At 43.6% G+C, this 24,833-nt stretch overlaps 1 protein-coding gene across 3 annotated transcripts in view; it reads left to right on the forward strand.

The window, feature by feature from the left end:
* Window positions 1-3,519: 3,519 nt before the first annotated feature.
* MPND (MPN domain containing) overlaps window positions 3,520-24,833 on the forward strand; it is a 197,385-nt gene continuing 176,071 nt past the window's right edge. For 2 of the 3 annotated variants that reach the window (XM_075863851.1, XM_075863858.1), the window contains exons 1-2: window positions 3,520-3,611; window positions 23,804-24,009. In XM_075863851.1, the coding sequence (XP_075719966.1) occupies window positions 23,806-24,009 (204 nt within the window). In that variant the 5' untranslated portion in view covers window positions 3,520-3,611; window positions 23,804-23,805. Of the gene's footprint in view, window positions 3,612-3,636; window positions 3,710-23,803; window positions 24,010-24,833 lie in introns of those variants that run through there. The other variant, XM_075863856.1, reaches the window with a different exon arrangement.

The raw sequence follows: 24,833 nt of genomic DNA on the forward strand, positions 1-24,833 counted from the left end.
CCCAAAAATGCTGTGGCCCCTGAGGCTGTCAACTGAAGCCCGATGAGAGCAGGCCGAAGGAGGAGTGTCCGAGTGCTAGAAGTGGCTCTGCTCCAGGACTCCGGCTCTGGAGAAGCTCCTGACATCACTTTCCATATATGGACAGTGATGTCAGGAGTAGAGCTGGAGTGCCAGGCAGAGCGCTAGAAGCGCTCCTGAACACTGGGGAAGCCCCTGACATCACTATACATATATTGACAGTGATGTCAGGGTCAACCCCAGAGCTGTAGTCCCAGGCAGAGCGCTACTAGCCTGGGACTCCAGCTCTGCTCCTGACAGTGATGTCAGGGCCAACCCCAGAGTTCAGGAGCAGAGCCTATACTAGTGCTCTGCGACTCCGGCTCTGGTGTTGCCCCGGACATCACATTCTGGTCCAGAAGGATCCCCTGACGTCACTGCCTATGGACAGTGACATCAAGGGCTCCTCTCTGGCTGGGGATTCCACTCCTAGAGGGGGCCCCAATGGAGCTATCTTCGTGTGTGTGTGTGTGTGTGTGTGTGTGTGTGTGTGTGTGTGTGTCTCTATCTACTGTGTCATTATCTACAGAGGGCACTGAGGCATTATCTACGGATGGGTGGGTGTCAGTATCTACAGAGAGCACAGTGGCATTAGCTACAGAGGTCAATGTGGCACTATCTCCAGAGGGCATTGTGGCATTATCTACAGAGGGCACTGTGGCATTATCTAGGGGGGTTGTGTGGCAGTAACTACAGAGGGCACTGTGGCACTATCTAAAAAGGGGCAGCCCAATCTTGACATTCTTGTGTCTGCCAAATGCTGCCAACTGAGCCGCCAGACTGTATTGATAGACACTTAAACTGGAAAACTGGATTGTTTTATTAAGCTCGTGGCGTAAACTCGCAAATTTGATGAAAGTTTAAACCTAGCGGTATTATTATAGTAATGTAGTATTATTATAGTAATGTAGTATTGTCATAGTAATGTAGTATTGTTATAGTAATGTTTTATAGTTATGTAGTATTGTTATAGTAATGTAGTATTATTATAGTAATGTAGTATTGTTATAGTAATGTATTATTATAGTAATGTAGTATTATTATAGTAATGTAGTATTGTTATAGTAATGTAGTATTATAGTAATGTAGTATTGTTATAGTAATGTAGTATTATAGTAATGCAGTATTATTATAGTAATGTAGTATTGTTATAGTAATGTATTATTATAGTAATGTAGTATTGTCATAGTAATGTAGTATTGTTATAGTAATGTCGTATTGTTATAGTAATGTAGTATTGTTATAGTAATGTATTATTATAGGAATGTAGTATTGTTATAGTAGTCATATTGTTATAGTAATGTAGTATTATAGTAATGTAGTATTGTTATAGTAATGTAGTATTGTTATAGTAATGTATTATTATAGTAATGTAGTATTGTTATAGTAATGTAACATTATTATAGTAATGTAGTATTGTTATAGTAATGTAGTATTGTTATAGTAATGTATTATTATAGTAATGTAGTATTGTTATAGTAATGTAACATTATTATAGTAATGTAGTATTGTTATAGTAATGTAGTATTATAGTAATGTAGTATTGTTATAGTAATGTAGCATTGTTATAGTAATGTAGTATTATAGTAACGTAGTATTGTTATAGTAATGTAGTTTTGTATTATTTATAACGAATTGATTAACAAATAGTTTTGTATTGCATCAAATTTGATAGTAATGCGGCCCGTCAACTGTCCCGTACTGTAATCATGTTTTCAGTATGGGACAGTTGTCCTGCAGCGAGGCAGGGACTCCTAGCATCGGACATAACTATGATGCTAGGAGCCCGGCTCCCTGCACTGTGTTCGGTCCGGGACTTGCGGCCGAAATACGTCCGTCGATTACGGACGTAATTAGTGTGTGTGCACATACCCTTATGTGCTGTCTTAGGGCGGATTCACACGAAGGTGAATTGTGTCCGTGCAGGCCGCGTGGTTTTCACGCGGCTCGCATGGCCAATAGAAGTATATGGGGCCGTGCAGACAGGTGCGTGAGTTTCACGCAGCGTTGGTCCGCTGCGTGACACGCACGACATGTGCTATATTTGTGCGCTGTTCGCGCATCACGCACCCATTGAAGTCAATGGGTGCGTGAAAACCACGCATGTCGCACGGAGGCACTTCCGAGCGAATTGAGTGATTCGCGCAACAGCTGTCAAAAGGATGAATGAAAACAGAAAAGCACCACGTGCTTTTCTGTTTACAAACATCCACATGGCGTGTCATAATGATGACGGCTGTGCGAAAAGCACGCAGCCGCGCATCATATGCTGCTGCCAGACGGAGCTGTTAAGTGGCTTTTGCGCAGGCAAAACGTTGCGTGTTTTGCGTGCGCAAATACGCCACGCTCGTCTGAATTTACCCTTATACTAACACATTAACAATACTGAAGTGTTTAGACATTCCACGGGATGTCTATTCACAATCTCTGTACTTCGTTACGGTTTCTATGGTAGTTACAGAAGAGGAAGCGTAATCTCGTTGTAACCTGTAATTTACAGCGAGATCTTGCGAGATCACGCTTCCTCTGCTGTAACTACCACAGACAGAGTAACGAAGTGCAGGGATTGTGAATAGACATCCCGTGGAATGTCTATTCACTGTCTAACCACTTCAGTATTGTTAATGTGTTAGGGTATGTTCACATGGCTTATTTACGGACATAATTCGGGCGTTTTCCGCCTCGATTTACGTCCGAAAATGCAGCTCGATAGCGTCGGCAAACATCTGCCCATTGAAAGCAATGGGTTTGACGTTGGTCTGTTCCCACGAGGCGCGTAAATAGACGCCCGCGTCAAAGAAGTGCCTGTCACTTCTTCAGACGTAAATGGAGCCGTTTTCCATTGACTCCATGGAAAAACAGCTCCATTTACGTCCGTAATTGACGCAGCGAAAAGTGCCTCAACATGCCATGACGGCTGAAATTACGGAGCTGATTTCTCCTGAAAACAGCCCCGTAATTTCAGCCGTTACGGACGCTGCTGTGTGAACATACCCTTAGTATAAGACAGCACATAGTGATCTAAAAGGATCCCTATGCGCTATGCTGTTTTTCCCATTGATTTCAATGGGCAGATGTTTGTAGGCATTCAGCTTCCGTTTTTTCAGGCATTTTTCGAGGTGTAAACGCCCCAGTGTGAACATACCTTAAAAAAACGGCCATTTTTCACTGTAGTGTGAATAGAGCCTGAGGCATGTCCAGGTAGTTTGCCTTCAGCTGTGTGAGTTGAAGGAAGAGACTTATAAAACACAGGATATTAGTAATTATATAAACCGTCATGTGCCTATAAAAATGAAATCAATATAATGAAGCCCTCTAACTGTAAGCAGACTTGACTTAGATATCGGCGTGAAAATGGCTACAGACTATGGGAGGTAACGTTTTCCCAATGTCGCCCCTCTGTGAGGGAATTAATGATATCAAGACGTTCCGTCGCTCATTCAGTCATATTGTCGGGAACAGACCAATCAGCGGGATGTAGGGGTGTGATAGAACGAGCCTTTGTGTACAGTCGAGTCACCTGGACGCGGTGCTTGATAGACATCATCTGGAAGGTAAATCACTAGCGCTTTTGCCGGTAATAATGGGGAAACCTGAACGGAGTAGGTGACACCTCCAGTGACGAGGTCGTGCAGGATACCGGCGCCTTGTGGTAATTCTTCTGTGCAGCCGGCTTCCAAGCGTTTATCATGGCTACAATGCAGCGCTAGACGGAGTATGGAACCTCTTTATCATTTCACGCCACATGATTTTTTTTTTTTTTGCATGTTTCATTATTTTGGACGCCAGATAACGCATTCCTGCTTGTTGCATAAAATGTTAGAGAAACGCATTACAAGCAATTTCTATGCTGGGAATGGACACAACCTGTATCAGGTGACTGTGGTCCTGAAGTAGGACGGACACTATTCTATAGGAAAAGCTACTGGGATGTGAGCTCAGATTCAGCTGAACTTGAGGTGCTGAAAATAAAAAGCAAAAGGGCAGCACAGCAGCAGCAAAGTAGATGAAGTCCAACAAACCTCATCCATACGCTTGCATATGAAAGCCGCGGAAAAAGCGGTCGGAAACTGACATTTTAAACGGAATATCATTCCAAAGCATGTCGATTGTGGTTACGAAAATGCAGCAGAATTGGCGCTAACAAAATCCTGTTGGGAATTCCGCTGTGTTTATTCTGCGTGTGAACATGGCCTAGAAGTGCAGTCACACGCGGCAGAATTTTCTGCGACTGAAAATCAGTTCCATTAATCGTTCAGATGAGTAGAACAGATTTTTAGTGGCAGAGATTTCTGCAACAAGATATACCGCGTGTGAATCCACTCTAAGGCCCAGTTGACAGAGTTTTTTTATGCTGATTTTGATGCGGAATCAGCGGCAAAAAACGTCTGAAACCGAGGTGTTTTGGTTTTTTTCGCAGCGGTTTTTAGCAGCTCACGGTAAAAAAAAAAAGTGATGTGCTCTTTCTTGCCGCGGTTCCACATCTGACCTTTCCATTGAAATCAATGGGGGGAGGGGGGGGGCAGTGAAAGCGTTTTTTTTTTTTATGTTTTTGGCTGCTGCTGAAAAATGTCGCAAAATTTGCGGCAAGACAGCTCAGGCTGGTCAAAATCTGCTTAAAAATTCCTGAAGCTGTAATATTCCGGCTTCAGCGAACATCTTTTTTTTCATAATGAAAAATAATGGGAAGTGAAGGAATTGATACAGTAAGTATATTGGAAACTTTTTATTATGCAAAGAATAATGTTTATTTGCTAAAACCGGCCATACACATTGGATAGCTGTCAGTCGTAAGTTCATTCAGCCGACCGATATCTCTGCCGACTTCCTCATAAACATACATGTTGGCATACTTGCCAACAGCCCCGATTGTCACAGGACTGTCCCCCTAAATGAGCCACAAAATGGAATGTGGTTTTGTGCAATTTTGCAGTAAAAGGGAAGTTTTTAGGGCTACCCCAGACAGAATGATTTGGGGCTTAAATGTCCTACGATTATTCAAATGTTGGTAAGGGTATGTGCACACGACCAATTTTCAGGCGTAATGGAGGTGTTTTACGCCTCGAATTACGGCTGAATAGACGGCTCCAATACGTCGGCAAACATCTGCCCATTGCTTGCAATGAGTCTTATGATGTTCTGTGCAAACGAGCTGTCGTTTTACGTGTCGGTGTCAAAAAACGGCGCGTAAAATTAGGGCCGCGTCAAAGAAGTGGAGGACACTTCTTGGGACGTAATTGGAGCCGTTTTTCATTGACTCCAATGAAAACCAGCTCCAATTAATTCCGTAAAAGACGCTGCGAAAAACGCGTGCACTTCTAAAAACGTCTGACATTAAGGAGCTGTTTTCTCCTGAAATTTCCCCATTGACTTTATTAGGGTCTCTGAGACTTCTTGCCATCACCATCAAAAATACATGAACACTGAAAAGCTTGATGGAAACCCCAAAATGCAGGTGTGAACAGAGCCTTATTTACATAGAGCTTGTAAAGTGTTTAGGAATGGAAGTTATTCTTAGTCAACCCCTTAACGCACCATGACGCAACTGTACATCATGGTTTGCACTGCATTAAGGCACCATGAAGTACAGTTACGCTATGGTGCTTTGCGGTCACCATGTAAAAACACATGGTGACAGAACAGTGACATCGGCTGTCATAGCGACTTGTCGGGGGAACAATCGCGGCGTCGCCAGCGATCGCTGTGATTGGTCAGTCAGTAGTGACTGACCAATCACAGTATTGCAGCATGGTTACCGGGCTAAAAGAGCCGGGTAGCCACGCTAGCCAATCGGCTGTTGGCAACAAGAGGCCTAATAATGGCCCCCTGTCTGCCAAGTACGGCGGCCTGTTAGGCCCTGCCCAGAGGTGGGGCTTAAAAGACTTCCGGTCACAGATGAAAGAAGGCAGCGGGCTCAGAAGCTAAGCTTGCGCCATCAGCCGAAGGATGTCAGCTGTATGTTACAGCTGACATCCTGCTGTAACAGCAGGGAACGGAGCTAACTAACCATTAACACCTTAGATGCCGCGATCAAAAGCGATCGCAGGCATCTTGGTTGTTTCCAGGAAACCAGCATCGCTGCGATGTGGTCACACGGATGCCGATAGTTACTATGGCAACCAGAGGGCAACGGTGGCTTCCTCGTCTACCACTTACGGAAGCCTATTAGACAGCTCCAATGCATTGCATTACGTGGGTAGTGCAATGTATTAGAATAAAGATGAGAGGTGCAGGTCTTCAAGTCCCATAGTGAAACAAAAAAAAGTTATAAAAAAGTTGAAAAATTAAAAACCGCCTTTTTTTCTATAATAAGTCTTTTATTATAGGATAAAAAAAAAAGTACACATATTTGGTATCACCGCGTTTGTAACAACCCAAAATATAAAACTAATGTTATTTTTCCCGCATGATGAACACCGCAAAAAAAATAAAAATGCCAGAATTGCTATTTATTTTTTTGTCACCATCCCTTGTAAAGTATAGAATAAAAAGTGATCAAAAAGTCGCACCTACCCAACAATAGTACCACTAAAATCTACACCCCGTCCCACAAAAAAAAAAAAATTCCTTACACAGCCTTGTCAACGCAAAAATAAAAAAAGTTATGGCTCTTAGAATATGGGGACACAAAAAATTAATTATTCAAAAAGGATTTTTTGTTGCAAAGCTGTAAAACATAAAAAAAAAACTATATACATACGGTATCGCCGTAATCGTATCGACCCGCAGAATAAAGTAAAATGTAATTTATAGTGCACTGTAAAATAAAACAAAAAAAAACATTATTAGAATTGCTGGTTTTTGATCACCTTGCGTGCCAAAAAAATGGAATAAAAAGTGATCAAAAAAATTGCGTGTACCTCAAAATTGTACCAATGAAATCTACAGATTGTCCCGCAACAAATAAGCCCTCACCCAGCTCCGGTGGTGAAAACATAAAGAATCTGGCTCTCAGAATATGGGGACGAAAAATATACAGTGTTCCAAAAGCTGATAAGATTGGGCGCCATTTATCAGTGCGACACCGGCCACACATATGAGGGTTATTATTTATTTACCGCATTATACCCTCTTATTATGCCCTGATGTACCTAGCACAGATAACATATGCCCCCACATTATAAACTGAAATACCAGCAAAACCCCAAACAGAACAACTACCAAGCTACATCTGCGCTCCAATAGACAAATGTCGCTCCCTCCCTTCTGAGCCCTTCAGCGTGCCCAAACAGCAGTTTACGTCCACTAATATGGCATTGCCATACCCGGGAGAACTGGCTTAACAGTTTGAGATATTTGTCTTCAGTGGCACAAACTGGGCACAGCATATTGTGCACCAAATTGGCATATCAGTGGAGAATAGCAATTTTCACCATACGCTGGGCACTAATTTCTAATGTAGACTCACCTGTGGGGTCAAAATGCTCACTACACCCCTTAAAATGTCCTAAGGGGTGTAGTTTCCAATATGGGGGTCACTAATTGGGGTTTGTTTTACTATTGGACTTCCGAGCACTGCAATTGTGGGCCAATTCTGTGAAAATCACCAAAATAGAAGTGAAGAGCACGGTTTTGGCCTCTCATGGGCTTTGCAAATGAAACATGGCACTTGAAAAACAATCAAGCAAAATTTGAGCTCCAAAAGCCAAATGGCGCTCCTTCCCTTCTGAGCCCTGCCGTGGGTCCAAACAGCAGTTTATTACCACATATGGGGTATTGCCATACTCAGAAGAGCTAGCTTTACAAATGTTGTGGTTCTTTTTCTCCTTTATCTATTGTGAAAATGGAAAAATCTGAGCTAAAATGACATTTTATTAGAAAAAAAACTTAGATTTTCATTTTCAGAGCATAATTACAGTAAATTCAGCAAAATACCTGTGGGGTCTAAATGCCCACTATGCCCCTTGAGGGGTGTAGTTTGACAAATGTTGTCTTTTTTCGGGTGTTTTCTTTGTTTTGGCCTCACAAGACCTCTTCAAACCTGACATGGTGACTAAAATATATTCTAATAAAAATAAGGCCCCAAAATCCTCTAGGTGCTCTTTTGCTTCTGAGGACTGTGTTTCCGTCCAGTAGCACGCTAGGGCCACATGTGGGATATTTCTAAAAACGGCAGAATCTGGGCAATAATTATGGAGTTGCGTTTCACTGGTTAAACGTTCCGTGTTACAGAAAAAAATTGATCAAAACTGATTTTCTTCAAAAAAATTACATTTGTAAATTTCACCTTTAATTTGCTTTAATTCTTGTGAAACGCCGAAAGGGTTAAGAAACTTTCTAAATGCTGTTTTGAATACTTTGAGGGGTTCAGTTTTTAAAATGGGTGATTTATAGGGGATTTATAGTATATAAGGCCCTCAAAACCAGTTCAGAATGGAACCGGCCCCTAAAATAAGGCTTTTGAAATTTTCTTGGAAATGTGAGAAATTGCTGCTAAAGTTCTAAGCCTTGCAACTTCCTAGAAAAATAAAAGGACGTTCAAAAAACAATGCAAACAAAGTAGACCTATATGAAATGGGAGATAGTAATACCACACAAAATAGCAACTATCTGTCTTAGGCCTGATTCAGACGAACGTGGCGTTTTTGCGCACGCAAAACACGCAGCGTTTTGCCTGCACAAAAGCCACTTACCTGCTCCGTGAGGCAGCATCATATGATGCGCGGCTGCGTGCTTTTCGCGCAGCCGCCATCATTATGACACGCCATTTGGATGTTTGTAAACAGAAAAGCACGTGGTGCTTTTCTGTTTACATTCATCCTTTTGACAGCTGTTGCGCGAAACAGGCAGTTCGCACGGAAGTGCTACCGTGCGACCTGCGTGGTTTTCACGCACCCATTGACTTCAATGGGTGCGTAATGCGCTAAATACGGTGAGACATTGAACATGTTGCGCTTTTTAAGCAGCGGACAAACGCTGCGCAAAAAGCACGGACTGTCTGTACTGCCACATAGACTTCTATTGGTCCATGCGAGCCGCGTGAAAACCACGCGGCCTGCACGGACGCAATTCGCGTTCGCGTGAATCGGCCCTTACAAGCAGATACATTTTTTTTAAAAAATGCTCGTTTTTGACATTTTTCTCAATTTTGGTGTTTTTCATAAATAAAACACTGAATGTGTCGACCAAATTTTACCACTAAATTAACCCCTTAACCCCTTTAGGACACAGCCTGTTTTGGCCTTGTGGACACAGATGATTTTTTCAAATCTGACGTGTCACTTTATGTGGTAATAACTCCGGAATGCTTTTACCTATCCAAGCGATTCTGAGATTGTTTTCTCGTGACATATTGTACTTTATGTTAGTGAAAAAATTTGGTCGATAAATTAAATATTTATTTGTGAAAAACTTCAAATTTTAGCAAAAATTTGCATTTTTCTAAATTTAAATGTATTTGCTTGTGAAACAGATAGTAATACCACATAAAATAGTTACTAGTTAACATCCCCCATATGTCTACTTTATGTTTGCATCATTTTTTTTCACGTACTTTTATTTTTCTAGGACGTTACGAGGCTTAGAACTTTAGCAGCAATTTCTCATATTTTCAATAAAATTTCAAAAGGCTATTTTTTCAGGGACCAGTTCAGTTCTGAAGTGGCTTTGAGGGCCTTATATATTAGAAAGTCCCCATAAATCACCCCATTTTGAAAACTGTACCCCTCAAGGTATTGAAAACCACATTCAGAAAATATTTTAACCCTTTAGGCGTTTCACAGGAATTAAGGCAAAGTAGAGGTGAAATTTACGAATTTCATTTTTTTTGCCGAAATTCATTTGTAATAAAAAAAAATCTGTAACACAGAAGGTATTACCAGAGAAACGCAACTCAATATTTATTGCCCAGATTCTGCAGATTTTAGAAATATCCAACATGTGGCCCTAGTGCGGTAATGGACTGAAATACCGGCCTCAGAAGCAAAGGAGCACCTAGTGGATTTTGGGGCCTCCTTTTTTTAGGAATATATTTTAGGCACCATGTCAGGTTTGAGGAGGTCTTGTGGTACCTAAACAGTCGAAACCCCCCAAAGTGACCCCATTTTGGAAACTACACCCCTCAAGGCATTTTTCTAGGGGTATAGTTAGCATATTGACCCCACAGTTTTTTTGCAGAATTTAGTGGAATTAGTCTGTGAAGATGAAAATCACCTATTTTTCTGTGGAAACATAGAATTTTTTCATTTTTACAAGGAATAAAGGAGAAAAAGCACCCCAAAATTTGTAAAGCAATTTCTCCCGATTACGGCAATACCCCATATGTGGTCGTAAACTGATGTTTGGACCCACATCAAGGCTCAGAAGGGAGGGAGCGCCTTTTGGATTTTGGAGCGCAAATTTTGCTGGATTGGTTTTCAGTGCCATGTCGGGTTTGCAACGCCCCGGAGGGACCAAAACAGTGGAAACCCCCCAAAAGTGACCCCATTTTGGAATCTACACCCCTCAAGGAATTTTTCTAGGGGTATAGTGAGCATTTTGGCCCCTCAGGATCTTTTTTAGAGCTAAGGTGACCAAAAAACAGCGATTTTGGCGCTTTAAATTCTTTATTTATTACAGCGTTCACCGTGCGCAATAAATTACGTTTTAATTTATTCTGCCGGTCGGTACGATTATGGCGATACCATATGTGTATAGATTTTTTAAAGTTTTGCAGCGTTTGCACAATAAAATTAAGTTTCTATAAAAAAAATTATTTTCTGGGACACGCTATTTTGAGCCGTAACGTTTTTATTTTTTTGTCAAAAAAGCTGTGGGAGGTCTTGTTTTTTGCGGGACGGGTTGTAGTTTTTATTGGTACCATTTTGGGGTAAATACGACTTTTTGATCACTTTTTATTCTCTATCTTGGGAGGGGTGGTGACCAAAAAATAGCGACGCTGACAGTTTACCGTTTATTTTGTTTGCGGCGTTCACCGTGCGGAAAAATTAAACATTATAGTTTCATAGATTGGGTCGTTACGAACGCGGCGATACCAAATATGTGTACTTCTTTTTAACGTTTTCATTTTTTCCCTATAATAAATGACTTATTATAGGAAAACAAAACCTTTTATTTTTACACTTTTATAAAACATTTTTATTAACTTTTTTTTACTTTTAAGGCCTCATGCACACGACCGTGGTGTCTTTCTGGTCCGCAAATTCCAGGACCGTGTTCCGTGGAATGTCATCCGCAGTTCATCCGTATGTAATCCGCAGTTCATCCGTATGTAATCCGCAAAAATGCGGATGGAAAAAAAAAAAAAAAAAAAAAGGACTTTTAAACAGGATGCCAAAAGCTTGGTCAAACCCCCTTTAGAAGGTCACATGATCCGCAAATCCGCAAACTGCGGATGACACACGGCGGTGTATCCGCAATTTCCACGGGCCCATTGACTTCTATTGGCATGTCCGCACCGCATTTGCGGCCCATAATAAGACATGTCCGGAGTTTCTGCGGCACGGATGTGCGGACATGCGGAGAGCCGTAAAAACACGGATAGTAGGTATGGCCACATAGAAATGAATGGGTCCGCAATTAACCCGTGGATTTGCGGTTGAATTGCGGACGCAAAAACACGGTCGTGTGCATGAGGCCTTACACTTTATATTTTTGTTTATTAACTTTTTTTTTTACTTTTTACACTTTATTTTTTTGACCTGCAGCTCTGATCGCTGCTAGAATACATTACACTACCTAGGTAGTGTAACGTATTCCAACTGTCAGTATGACGTCACAGTCACTCTGACAGTTGGTCTACGAGGATCAGCAGAGGCTGATCCTCATAGGCTGACATACATGGCAGACTTGGGGGCCGTTGTCTGGCCCCCGGGTGCCATCACAAGCATCAGAAGCCCCCACGATTGCATGGGGGCTGCTGATGCGCTACAAACCCGCTACATGCGGAGATCGCAATCGAGCCCCGCATGTAACGGGTTAATTGCCGAAATCAGCGGCGATGAGCCGCTGATCGGCAACACTGGAGAGTGTCAGCTGTCGGGGACAGCTGATCTCCAAGTTCCCGATGCACACTGTCGCCGACAGTGTGCATCGGTAACAGCACAGTGACTTTCTGTCACTCTGACAGGAAGCCTATCAGGACCAGCCGAAGGTTGGTCCTGATGGGCTTCCATCCATGGCAGACCCGGAAGCCATTGTTTGGCTTCCGTTTGCCATACTAACTATCGGCAGACCCCGCGATTTCGGACGGGGGTCTGCCGATATGTTAGAAACCCCTAAAATTCGGCGATTGCACCCGATCGCCGAATTTAAGGGGTTAATGCGCCGAAATCAGCGGCAAAGGACCGCTGGCCGGCAAGAGGGGAGTGTCAGCTGTCGGCGACAGCTGACCTCCCGATTCCCGGTGCACACTGTCGCCGACAGTGTGCACCGGGATTAACTCAGTAACTGTACGTCCTCGTGCGGGAAGTAACCTCCCGCAACGACGGACAGTTACGTCCTGGTGCGGATCGGGGTTAAGGACGCATCGTTGTTTTGGCCTTAAGGCTCAGAGCCCATTTTTGAAATCGGACATATTTCAATTTATGTGGCAATAACGTCGGAATGCTTAAACTTATCCAAGCGATTCTGAGAGTGTTTTCTCGTGACACATTGGGCTTTATGTTAGTGGTAAAATTTGGACGATATATTCAGTGTTTATTCGTGAAAAATTGCAAAATTTAGAGAAAATTTATAAAAAAAATAGAATTTTTCATAATTTAAATGCATCTGCTTGTAAAACAGACGGTTATACCACCCAAAATAGTTACTAGTTCACATTTCCCATATGTCTACTTTAGATTGGCATCGTTTTTTGAACATTATTTTATTTTTCTTGGACGTTACAAGGCTTAGAACATAAACAGCAATTTCTCTTATTTTTAAGAAAATTTCAAAAGCCTTTTTTTTTAAGGTACCTGTTCAGTTCCGAAGTGGCTTTGAGGGGCCTATGTATTAGAAACCCCCTTAAAACACCCCATTTTGAAAACTAGACCCCTCAAAGTATTCAAAACAGCATTTAGAAAGTTTATTTAACCCTTCAGGCATTTCACAGAAATTAAAGAAAAGTAGAGGTGAAATTTGCAAATTTAACTTTTCTTGCTGAATTTCAATTGTATTAAATTTTTTTCTGTAACACAAAAGGTTTTACCAGAGAAACACTACTAAATATGTATTATCCAGATTCTGCAGTTTTTAGAAATGTCCCACATGTGTCTCTAGTGCGCTCGTGGACTGAAACACAAGCCCCAGAATCAAAGAAGCACCTAGTGCATTTTGAGGCCTCTTTTTTATTAGAATATATTTTAGGCAGCATGCCAGGTTTGAAGAGGTGTTGAGGTGCTAAAACAGTAGGAATCCCCAAAAAGTGACCCCATTTCGGAAACTACACCCATCAAGGAATTCATTTATGGTTGTTGTTACCATTTTGACCCCACAGTTTTTACACCTCACGTATTTGAATTGGGCTGTGAAATTAAAAAAATTACATTTTTTCCAATAAGATGTAATTTTTGATCACAATTTCTTATTTTCACAAGACATAAAACACTCCATTTTGTTTCCCAATTTGTCCTGAGTGCAGCAATACCCCATTTGTGGTGATAAACTGCCGTTTGGGCCCATGGGAGGGCTCAGAAGGAAAGGAGCGCTATGTGTTTGTTGGAGTCCAGATTTTGCTGGATTGGTTTTCGGGTGCCATGTCGCATTTGCAGAGCCCCAGAGTTATCAAAGCAATGGAAACCCACCAGAAGTGACCCCATTTTGGAAACTACACCCCTCAAGGAATTCATTTATTGGTGTTGTTACCATTTAGACCCCATAGTTTTTACACATAACTTATTTGAATTCGGCTAGGAATTCAAACAAAATAATTTTTTTCCAATAATATGTAGTTTTGGTTGAAAATTTCTTATTTTCACAAGAAATAAAATACCCCATTTTGTTGCCCAATTTGTCCTGAGTGCGGCAATGCCCAATTTGTGGTGATAAACTGACGTTTGGGCTCATGGGAGGGCTCAGAAGGAAAGGACCACCATTTGGCCTACTGGGGATTTTCTGGTGCGAAGTCATGTATGCAGAAGCCCATGAGGTACCAGTACAGTTGAAACCCCCAAGAAGTGACCCCGTTTTAAAAACTACACCCCTTAAGGCATTCATTTAGAGGTGTAGTGAGCATTTTGACCGGAGACATATACCCCATAAACTGCAATGTGGGTTCTCCTGGGTATGGCAATACCCTACATGTGGCTGTTATCAGCTGTCTGGGCACGCAGCAGGGCTCAGAAGGGAAAGACGAGGGGGGGGGGATAAGCTGTGCGGAGTGCATCAGTGTAAGTAAAACTGGGGTAGATTAAAAATCAAGGGATGTATGATACATTTTGAAGAACTCTTTCATACGGAGCCTTAGTTTTTCCGGACACGTGTCACATTAATATATTGTGTCCTTCCTTATTCCCCTCTTATAGCAAACTTTGTACCTCTTTTGACTTTCCTTTCTTGCCAGTTTGGGGAACTTCTCCTGGAAAGTGTTGCCATGGTACGATGCATGTGGCCCCGCTTCCAGAAGTACTGGGTGCCCCCCCTTCTTGGTCCCTAAAAATTAGTTTCTTGATAACCACCCCTTGAAATTTCAGGAAAGTTCCCCTCTGGCCTGTACATCGACGTAGCACGTACACATTGTACAATGCCATCTGTATGATGTGCACGGCCAGCTTCTTATACCACACCGCATGGCGCTGTAGGGCTTGATTTGACAAGTCCACCCCTCCCATGTACCTATTGTAGTCCAGGATGCAGTCTGGTTTGGGGGTCTCTGTACTGGTACCTCGTACAGGTACATGGGTACTGGTGTGACATGTCTCTTGTCCTTGTACTTGACACACAATATGTTGCTGCTAGATTGTGCCCTGCTCTCACCCCCTCTGAGTGTTTGCCCAAGCAGAGTCTTAGGTAGGCCTCTCAGATTTCTTCTAGCAGTGCTGCATGCCGCAGTACTTCTGGAAGTGAGGCAGTTGAAGAGTGGGACGCTGGTATAAAAATTATCCAGGTAGAGGTGGTAACCCTGGTTCAGCAGTGGGTGCACCAAATCCCACACAATTTTTGCATTAACTCCCAGTAAGGGGGGGGGGGCATTCTGGGGGCTGAATACAGGTGTCCTTCCCTTCATATATCATAAATTTGTAGGTATACCCTGATGCACTCTCGCACAGCTTATACATCTTTACGCCATACCTTGCCCTCTTACCCGACATGTACTCGCGGAATTGAAGCCTCCCTTTAAAATGTACCAAGGATTCCTCAATAGAAATACAAGTCTCAGTGGTGTATGCTTGGGAAAACCGGGCACTGAAACGGTCTAATAGGGGTCTCCGTTTATACAAACGGTCAAAACTGGGGTCATCTTGGAATAGGCAATGCTCATTAGGAAAAGCAAAGTATTGCCCCATTTTTTTATTTTTTTTTAGGTTCCAGTTCAGTTCTGAAGTTGCTTTGGCGGGCCCATTTATTAGACACCCCTATGAAACACCCCATTTTAGAAACTAGACCCCTCAAAAGTATTCACAACAGCATTTAAAAAGTTTATGAACTCTTTATGTGTTTCACAGGAATTTAGAGCAAAGTAGAGGTGAAATTTACATATTTCTTTTTGTCAGAAAATCCTTTTTATACCATTTTTTTTATAACACAAAAGGTTTTACCAGAGAAACGCAACATAATACTTATTGCCCAGATTCAGCAGTTTTGAGAAACATCCCACATGTAGCCCTAGTGTGGTAATGGACTTAAGCACCGGCCTCCGAAGCAAAGGAGCACCTAGTGGATTTTGAGCCCTCTTTTTTATTAGGCACCATGTCCGGTTTGAAGAGGTCTGTTGGTGCCAAAACAGTGGAAACCCCCCAAAAGTGACCCCATTTTGGAAACTAGACCCCTTTAGGAATTCGTTGTAGTTTTCATGGGGTGCATGCGACTTTTTGATCAGTTTTTATTCTATTTTTAGGTGGCGTGGTGACTAAAAAACTGAAATTCTACTATTGTTTTTTTATTCTATTTTTTTTACAGCGTTCACCGTGCGCTATAAATGACACATTGACTTTGATCTGCGGGGCGATACAATTACGGCGATACCAGATGTTTATAGGTTTTTTTTATGTCTTATGACGTTTGCACAATAAAATACGTTTTGTAAAAAATCATTCACTTTTTGTGTTACCTTATTCTAAGAGCCAGAACTTTTTTATTTTTCCATCAAGAAAGCCGTGCGAGGACTTATTTTTTGCGTAACGAATTGTAGTTTCAATCAGTACCATTTTTAGGTACATGCGACTTTTTGATCTCTTTTTATTCCATTTTTTGGGATGTGAAGTGACTAAACAATTGTGATTTTGGTACGGTTTATTATTATTTTCTTTTAGGGCGTTCACCGCACGGGATAAATAACGAAATAATTTTGTAGTTCAGGCCGTTACGGACGCGGCGATACCAATTATGTATAGTTTGTTTCTTATTTTTACACCTTTTTTTTAACTTTATTACTTTGTCCCACTAGGGGACTTGAGGGCAGGAGGCCCTGATCGCTATTCTAATACACCTCACTACATACGTAGTGCAGTGTATTAGAGCTGTCAGCTACTCACTGACAGCAAGCATAGTGGGTCCTGACTTTGTCAGGACCCACTAGGCTTCCGTCGATGGCATAGCCGGACGTCATTATTTGGTGTCCGGTTGCCATAGTTACAATCGCCAGCCGCTATCGTGTAGCAGGCCGGCGATTGTATTTTAACCCCTAAAAAGCCGCGATCGCTATTGAACGCGGCTTTTAAGGGGTTAATCAGCGTTACTCCCGAGATGTACTAATAGGTCATGGAGCGCGAACGATACTGCTACCATGACTTAATAGTACGTCCAGGAGCGGGAAGGGGTTAAAGTCCAATGTGTCACAAGAAAACAGTCTCCGAATCGCTTGAAAAATGAGGGTTTGTTCACACGTAAACTCAAAAACGTCTGAAAATACGGAGCGGTTTTCAAGGGAAAACAGCTCCTGATTTTCAGAAGTTTTGTGAGCCACTCGCGGTTTTCGCTGCGTTGTTCACGGCCGTTTTTGGAGCGGTTTTCTATAGAGTCATTGAAAAACAGCTCCAAAAACGTCCCAAAAAGTGACCTGCACTTTTTGCGGTCGTTTTTCAAAATGGCCGCATAAAAAAACAGGCCGTCGGAGCAGAACACAGTTTTTCCCATTGAAATCAATGGGCAGTTGTTTGGAGGAGTCCTGCTTCCGATTTTTCGCCCGTTTTTTCGGGCGTTTACAGCCCTGGGCTGTTATCCAAACTTGGGCCCCCCTTCTCCTCCGCCGCCCTGTAACTATTGTTAACACTTCCTTTTTGTCCAGACATTAACAAATGGGTGTTACTACTCCCCTTGTCAAAAGGCTGTGTCCCCACATACTGACAGTCTCCAACCATCGCTGACAGTATCGCACCGTGTAGGGACACATTCTCCTGACAAGGGGAATAGTAACACTTATTTGTCTATCAGTCCTGGACTGCACAAAGACTTTGTGAAATACAAGGATTTCCTATAATAAACATGTCAGGAGAGATGACAGATTGTCTATAAATCTAGTGACTCACAGGTGACGACGTCGTTTTTTCCCTCTTTTCTTCTCCATCCAGTCCAGACTTCATGACGACTTTTCCCGGCCATGACCCATTTCTGCAGAATTTGCCACTCAGATGTCTTTGGCTCCTCACTTTTCCAACATTTCCACACCTAATTAAGATAATATTATCATGGTGCCACACACTGTGCCCCTAAATATAATCGCACCAAACACTGCACCCCTGAATAAAATAGTACCAAACGCTGGGCCCGTAAATATTATAGCACCATAGACTGCGCCCCTGAATATAATTGTGTCAAACACTGTAGATAGCGCTACACACTGACCCCTGTAAATAGCGCTACACAGTCCTCCCCCCTCTGTAAATAGCGTCACATAGCCCTCCCCCTCTTGTATATAGTGCTACACAGCAATCCCCCTTAGATATAGTGATACACAGCACTCCCTTCTATATAGTGCTATACAACAATCCCCCTTGTATATAGTGCTACACAGCGTCTCCCCCCTTGGACCTGCAGCTCAAGTAATTGCTCAGTATAATGTCCCCCATAGCTGCCCCCACAGTATATTGCCACCCATAGTATAATGCCCTTCATAGCTGCCTCTACACAGTATAATTTTCCCCTTAGTTGACCCTACACAGTATAATGCCCCCATAGCTGTGACACAGTATAATGCCCCATAGCTGTGACACAGTATAATGCCCCATAGCAGTGACACAGTATAATGCCCCATAGCTGTGACACAGTATAATGCCCCCATAGCTGCGACAGTATAATGCCCCCATAGCTGCCTCCACACAGTATAATGCCTCCATAGCTGTGACACTGTATAATTCCCTCCATAGCTGCTACACCGTATAATGCCCCATAGCTGCTACACCGTATAATGCCCCATAGCTGCTACACCGTATAATGCCCCATAGCTGCTACACCGTATAATGCCCCATAGCTGCTACACAGTAGAATGCCTCCAGGGCTGCCTCCACACAGTATAATGCCTCCATAGCTGCGACACAGTATAATGCCCCCATAGCTGTGACACAGTATAATTCCCTCCATAGCTGCTACACCGTATAATGCCTCCATATGTACGTACCTAATAAATAAAAAAACATAATTACTTACCTATCCCGGTTCCCACGACGGTGGGGGATGCTTCTCCTCCTCTGCACTGTCCCGTGAGTGACTCTGTGCATACAGGCGCGATGACGTCACTACATCGCGCCTGCCTGCGCCGAGCCGCTCACGGCAGAGTGAATGCTGGAGCGAGGCTCCAGCATTCAACCCAATTGAATCTGCGTCCTGCGGACGCAGATTCAGTTGCAAGCGGGACAGTGCGGCAGCTAGCAGCACTGCATAGTTTTTTAACATTGTGTGCGGTTCGGGCAGGGGCGTAGCTAGGGGGGGAGCAGGCGGGGCATGTGCCCCGGGCGCAACCCGGTGTTAGGTAAGGGGGGGGCGCCGAAGAGCAGCTCATCGCTGCTGACTGGCTCCCCGTATGTCGGACACCTGCAGCAGCTTAGGAAGAGCCAGGACATTACGGCGTTCTGACTGGGGTCTGTGACGGGCCAGGGAGTGGACCAGTCCAGTCACCTGACCTCACGTCAGTGACATGAGGTCAGATGACTCAGGTCAGGGGACAGGTCCACTCCCGTGCTGCAGCCTTCCAGCATCTGCCTCTACTCTGTGCTCTACACACACGCTGAGAAGCAGAGAGGAAGCTCCGCCCACACACAGCCCGTCCTGACCTGTCAGCAAGGAGACATGGTGAGTGTCTGTGTGTGTAATGCGTGTCTCTGTGTGTGTCTCTGTGTGTGTGTAATGTGCGTCTCTGTGTGTGTAAGTGCATAAATACATAATATTGAGCAGGTACTAGGCATGGTACACTTTGCACAGATGAGTCAGCACCAGCGAAACGCGCGTCGGGTCAAGCAGAGGTCCCCCCTCCCGGTCCTGATCTCCTATTCATCTCCTTATACGCAGGTGTAGGTATATTGCTTTGCATGTTGTTTATACTTAAGATTGCACTTTATATATATTCTCTATACTTATTTGTGTGTTCATCTGTGCAAAGTGTACCATGCCTAGTACCTGCTCAATATTATGTATTTATGCACTTTAGCCGTATATAGGTTTTTGTTAGACCATTTTTACATCTGGGGGGCCACTCTGCTTTTACGTTCGGATTCCGTTTTTGTTCGAGGGTCCATGGCATTTTATTATGTTTAATTGTTATATGTTTCTATGTGTCTAATTGACTTTAATAAAGATTGTTTGTATTTTTTCAAATACCTGGTCGTGACTGGTTTCTTTTTCTGGTTTTGTTTAAATTAGTCACTAGGACCACTAGTATCAATTGGGGTATTGTTCGGTTTGTTAAACAGTACAGATAATGTAGTAGATGTTACCTGAAGTCCTATGTAACACCACAGTTAACACAGAGATAACTCTCTAAATACAGATAGTAGTGTTACCTGCAGTCCTATGTAACACTACAGATAACACAGTGATAACTCTGATTACAGATAATGTAGTAGCTGTTGCCCGCAGTCCTATGTAACACCACAGATAACACATTGTGCTAAATTACAATCTCAGCTCTGCTACAATGTGTTATCTGTGGTGTTACATAGGACTGCAGGTAACATCTACTACATTATCTGTGCTGTGTACATATGTGCCTGTGTGCGTATATATGGGTCTGTTTGTGAATGTGTCTTTGTGCTTGTTTATATGTGCCTTTTATGTATTTGTATATGTCCCTGTCTGTGTATTTATCTGCCGGTGTGTGTGTGTGTGTGTATATATATATATATATATATATATATAATGTGTCTATGTCTATACATTTACCTGTATGTATATATTCCAGAATGTGTGTATGTATATTTGCCTGTATGTCTAAATATCTGTCTTTATGTATGTACAGTATATATGTTCCAGCGTGTCCATATATGTGGTTAATTTTTGGTTTGTGTGGGGGGCGGCAATAGAGAGTCCCGCACAGGGCGCCATCCAACCTAAGGCCCGGCCCTGGCTGTCACCAACCCTATTCAGAAGAAACTCCGCCGCTGCCTGCGCCGCATGACCTCCTCAGCTCCTCCGGTAAGTCACACCAGGCAGAGTGGACAGTGGTAGCGGTAGACTACCGCTCACCGGTCTGTTCACAATGTGGCGCTAAGTACAAGGGGTGGGAGTGTGGCGCTATTTAAAAGGGGGGAATGTGGCACTATTTACAAGGGGGGGGGAGTGTAGCGCTATTTACAAAGGGGCAGCGGGCTGTGTGTGCCACTATCTACAAGGGGGGGGGAGGGAGTGTGCTGCTATCTACAATGGGGGAAGCCGGCTGTGTGTGGCACTAACTACAAGGGGAGGGAGTGTGCTGCTATCTACAAGGGGGGAAGCGGGCTGTGTGTGGCACTATGTACAGGGGGCTGTGTGTGGCACTATCTACAAGAGAGGGGCTGTGTGGCGCTATCTACAGGGGGCTGTGTGTGGCCTCTTTAATTTATTTTTATGTTAATTACATTATAGAACTACATCGCTTGTAAAATGTAGAAATGCTTTTATACTCGAGTTACATGAAAAAATATTGTGAAAAAAAAATTACATCTCATTGATTGGTAGGGAAAGAAAACATGGCGAGGGGGAAGGAGATGTCGGGAAATAAGTTGGTGGGGGGGGCGCCAATCTGAATCTTTGCCCCGGGTGCAGGAGAACCTAGCTACACCTCTGGGTTCGGGCATATGATAATCCGCCATTGGGTGGTACACAAAGCTGCATGAGCCGGTCACCAGCCAGTATCCGTGTATGACGGACATGAAGAGAAGGAGTGTTACGGAATCTTATTCTGTTGACTAATCTAAAAGGAGGGCCATGGAAAGGAGGGCCATGGAAAGGAGTCAGATTAGGGAATGTTATAGGCCTGTCTAAATAGATGTGTTTTCAGGGCACTTTTAAAACTGTGGATATTGGGAATTAATCTGATTGTCTGGGGTAGCACATTCCAGAGGACTGGTGCAGCACGAGTTAAATCTTGGAGACGGGAGTGAGAGGTTCGGATTATGGAGGATTTTAATCTAAGGTCGTTGGCAGAACGTATGTAATGTCCGTGGCTGCGGGCGGTCAGCTCCAACCTCCCGCTGACAGCTGCAGCCACGAGTCGACAAGCGCTGGCCCCAGCCTCCTCCTCAGGAGACGCCAGCGCTTGCATCCACTCACCTCTGCCAGATCCCGTAGGGTGCGCGCGCACGCTCTTCCCCAATCTTAAAGGGGCAGCGCGCGCACCGGACATCATGGACGACCTTTGACCCGTGAGTACCCTGGACTATAAGAGGGGTCCAACCCCCTAGTTCGATGCCTGAGCGTTGTTGTGTTTCCTTAGTCTGTCTATGCAAATTGGTCCCCTAGTGTAAAGGATCTGCCAGACACCGCTTCTGTGTCGACGCCCGTGGGTAATCAGTCTGCACCTGCTCCTAAGTCTGAGAGAGTGACACGATCTTCTACCAGTCAGGCTGGGAGGCTGAGGAGTGGGAGAGCCTATCACAGCCTGGCCAGACGGAGCTAGCTCCCGCCCTCTGTCTATTTATACCTGCATTTCCTGCTCCTCCTTTGCCTGCGATTCTTTTCTGTTTCCTGGCTCTGCTGCTCCTGCTATGATTATTGACCTTGCTTCATTTTTGACCCTGGCTTTACTGACTACGCTCCTGCTCTGCGATTTGTACCTCGTGCACTCCTGGTTTGACTCGGCTCGTTCACTACTCTTGTTGCTCACTGTGTTGCCGTGGGCAACTGCCCCATTTCCCTCAGCTTCTGTGTACCCTTGTCTGTTTGTCTGTCGTGCACTTATTGAGCGTAGGGACCGTCGCCCAGTTGTACGCCGTCGCCTAGGACGGGCTGTTGCAAGTAGGCAGGGACTGAGTGGCGGGTAGATTAGGTCTCACCTGTCTGTCTCCCTACCCCGTCATTACACCTAGTGTTTCCTGCTCCCAGTGTTTCCCGTTCCCTCTCCTGTTCCTATATCCCGATCTAGTGCCGTGCTTGCTATTGTCGTGCCGTGCTGGATACCACGCTTGACTTCCTACCCACACCTGTCGTCCACCTGCTGCCTAGTCCTGCCAAGCTACTGTCCGTGCTGCCACAGGTACCCTATATACCATAGACTGTGACCTGCACCCTTTTGGCCAGCTGCCCTACCACCAAGGCGGTACGGCCCAGTGGGTCCACAGACCTTTCGTGACAACTTAGACCCCGAGTAGGGTGGTAGACAGAGATGAGGGAGGAGATGTAAGGAGGTGCAGCGCTGTGGAGAGCTTTGTGGGTGAGAGTAATAAGTTTCAATTTTATTCTGAAGGGGATGGGCAACCAGTGCAGTGACAAAGATTAGAGGCGTTGGTGTAGCGGTTGGTCATAAATATGAGCCTGGCTGCTGCATTAAGGATAGATTGTAGAGGGGAGACTTTAGTGACGAGGAAGACCGACTAGTAATGAGTTACAGTAGTCAAGACGAGAGTGAATCAGAGCAACAATGAGAGTTTTGGCTGTTTCCTCCGTAAGAAACATACCCTTAAAAGCATTTCAAAGTTATTACCACTTCAAGTGATACATGTCAGATTTGAAAAAAAATGGCCTGGTCCTTAAGGCCAAAAGAGGCTTAGTCTAAGGGGTTAAAGGGGTTGTTCAGGATTTAAAAAAACATGGCTGTTTTCTTCCAAAAACACTGCCACACCCGTCCACAGTTTGCGTCGGGAACTGTAGCTCCACATCATTGAAGAATCTTGACAGATTCCCTCTAAAGAGATCTGAAAGCTATTCTTGAGTAAATCTAATCCAGTATGTTTGTAGTTTAGACTAGCAGGTCTCAGTGCTGGGATCCATTCCTATTTTCAGTAAAAAAATAGATTAGAGCAAGTCCATATTAAGTTTTTCAAGGTCATCTCAGGAACACATGCCCAAAATGAGAAGCCATAAAAACAAAGGCATTTTGTAGAAAAGTATTGTGGTTCTGTTGAAACGGTATTCTGATAGAATACTTATTTCAATGGGGTTTCTCTTTTTTGAGGTTCCAGAAATCAGTTTAGTTAGTGGTAATAACATGTAAGACATTTGCACTTGTACAGTGATTAGAATGCTGTTTTATTGTTCTTAGGAATGGAAGAGCAATCTCCTTGGGTGGAAGATGGATTGGAAGAAGATGATGAGGAATTGGAGGATAATGAGGCAGAAAGCTCTGGAAGAGTGCCTCACTCTTGGAAGGCAAGCAGCTTTTTGACAAAGAGGGGCATCACCCTGAGAGTACTCTTGAAAGATGGCCTGATAGAGCCTGGCCAAGGGGTTCTATCTATACTCTACTTGGTGAGAACATATACCTCTTGACATTTCGCTTTGTTATTAATTTTATTGTACTCCAGTATGAAGATCTGATGTACATCTACAGGTCCTTCTCAATGAAGTAGAATATCATCAAAAAGTTAATTTATTTCAGTAATTCAATTCGAAAAAAGTGAAACTCATATTATATACACTACCATTCAAAAGTTTGGGATCACCCAGACAATTTTGTGTTTTCCATGAAAACTCACACTTATATTTATCAAATGAGCTGCAAAATGACTAGAAAATATAGTCAAGACATTGACAAGGTTAGAAATAATGATTTTTATTTGAAATAATAATTTTCTCCTTAAAACTTTGCTTTCGTCAAAGAATGCTCCATTTGCAGCAATTACAGCATTGCAGACCTTTGGCATTCTAGCACGCAGCCGCGTATCATACAGGGCTGACATACGGAGCTGTTAAGTGCAAAACGCACACGCTCGTGTGAATCCGGCCTAAGACACAGTTTTTAGCAAGAATAAATCTTGCTAAGAAGTCCCTGCGTCTTATAGTCGGCAGTCAAGGGACCCGGCAGCGCCGGGCACCCTGACCACTTTTTACTTAACCCCTTCCCGACCCATGATGTGCCGGCACATAATGGAGCAGGGAGGGAATGATGTTTGGAGCGGGCTCACACGCTGAGCGCACTCCATACACTGCAGGTGTCAGCTGTGTTTTACATCTGACACGCTGCTCTAATGGCCAGAACAGCGATGGCGCTTTTCTTGGACGTTTAACTAGTTAAATGCCGCGGTCAATAGCGACCGCAGCATTTATAGGGTTTTCCCATGAAGGACATTTAT

The sequence above is a fragment of the Rhinoderma darwinii genome, chromosome 1, assembly GCF_050947455.1.
Source record: "Rhinoderma darwinii isolate aRhiDar2 chromosome 1, aRhiDar2.hap1, whole genome shotgun sequence".
NCBI classification, from domain to species: domain Eukaryota; kingdom Metazoa; phylum Chordata; class Amphibia; order Anura; family Rhinodermatidae; genus Rhinoderma; species Rhinoderma darwinii.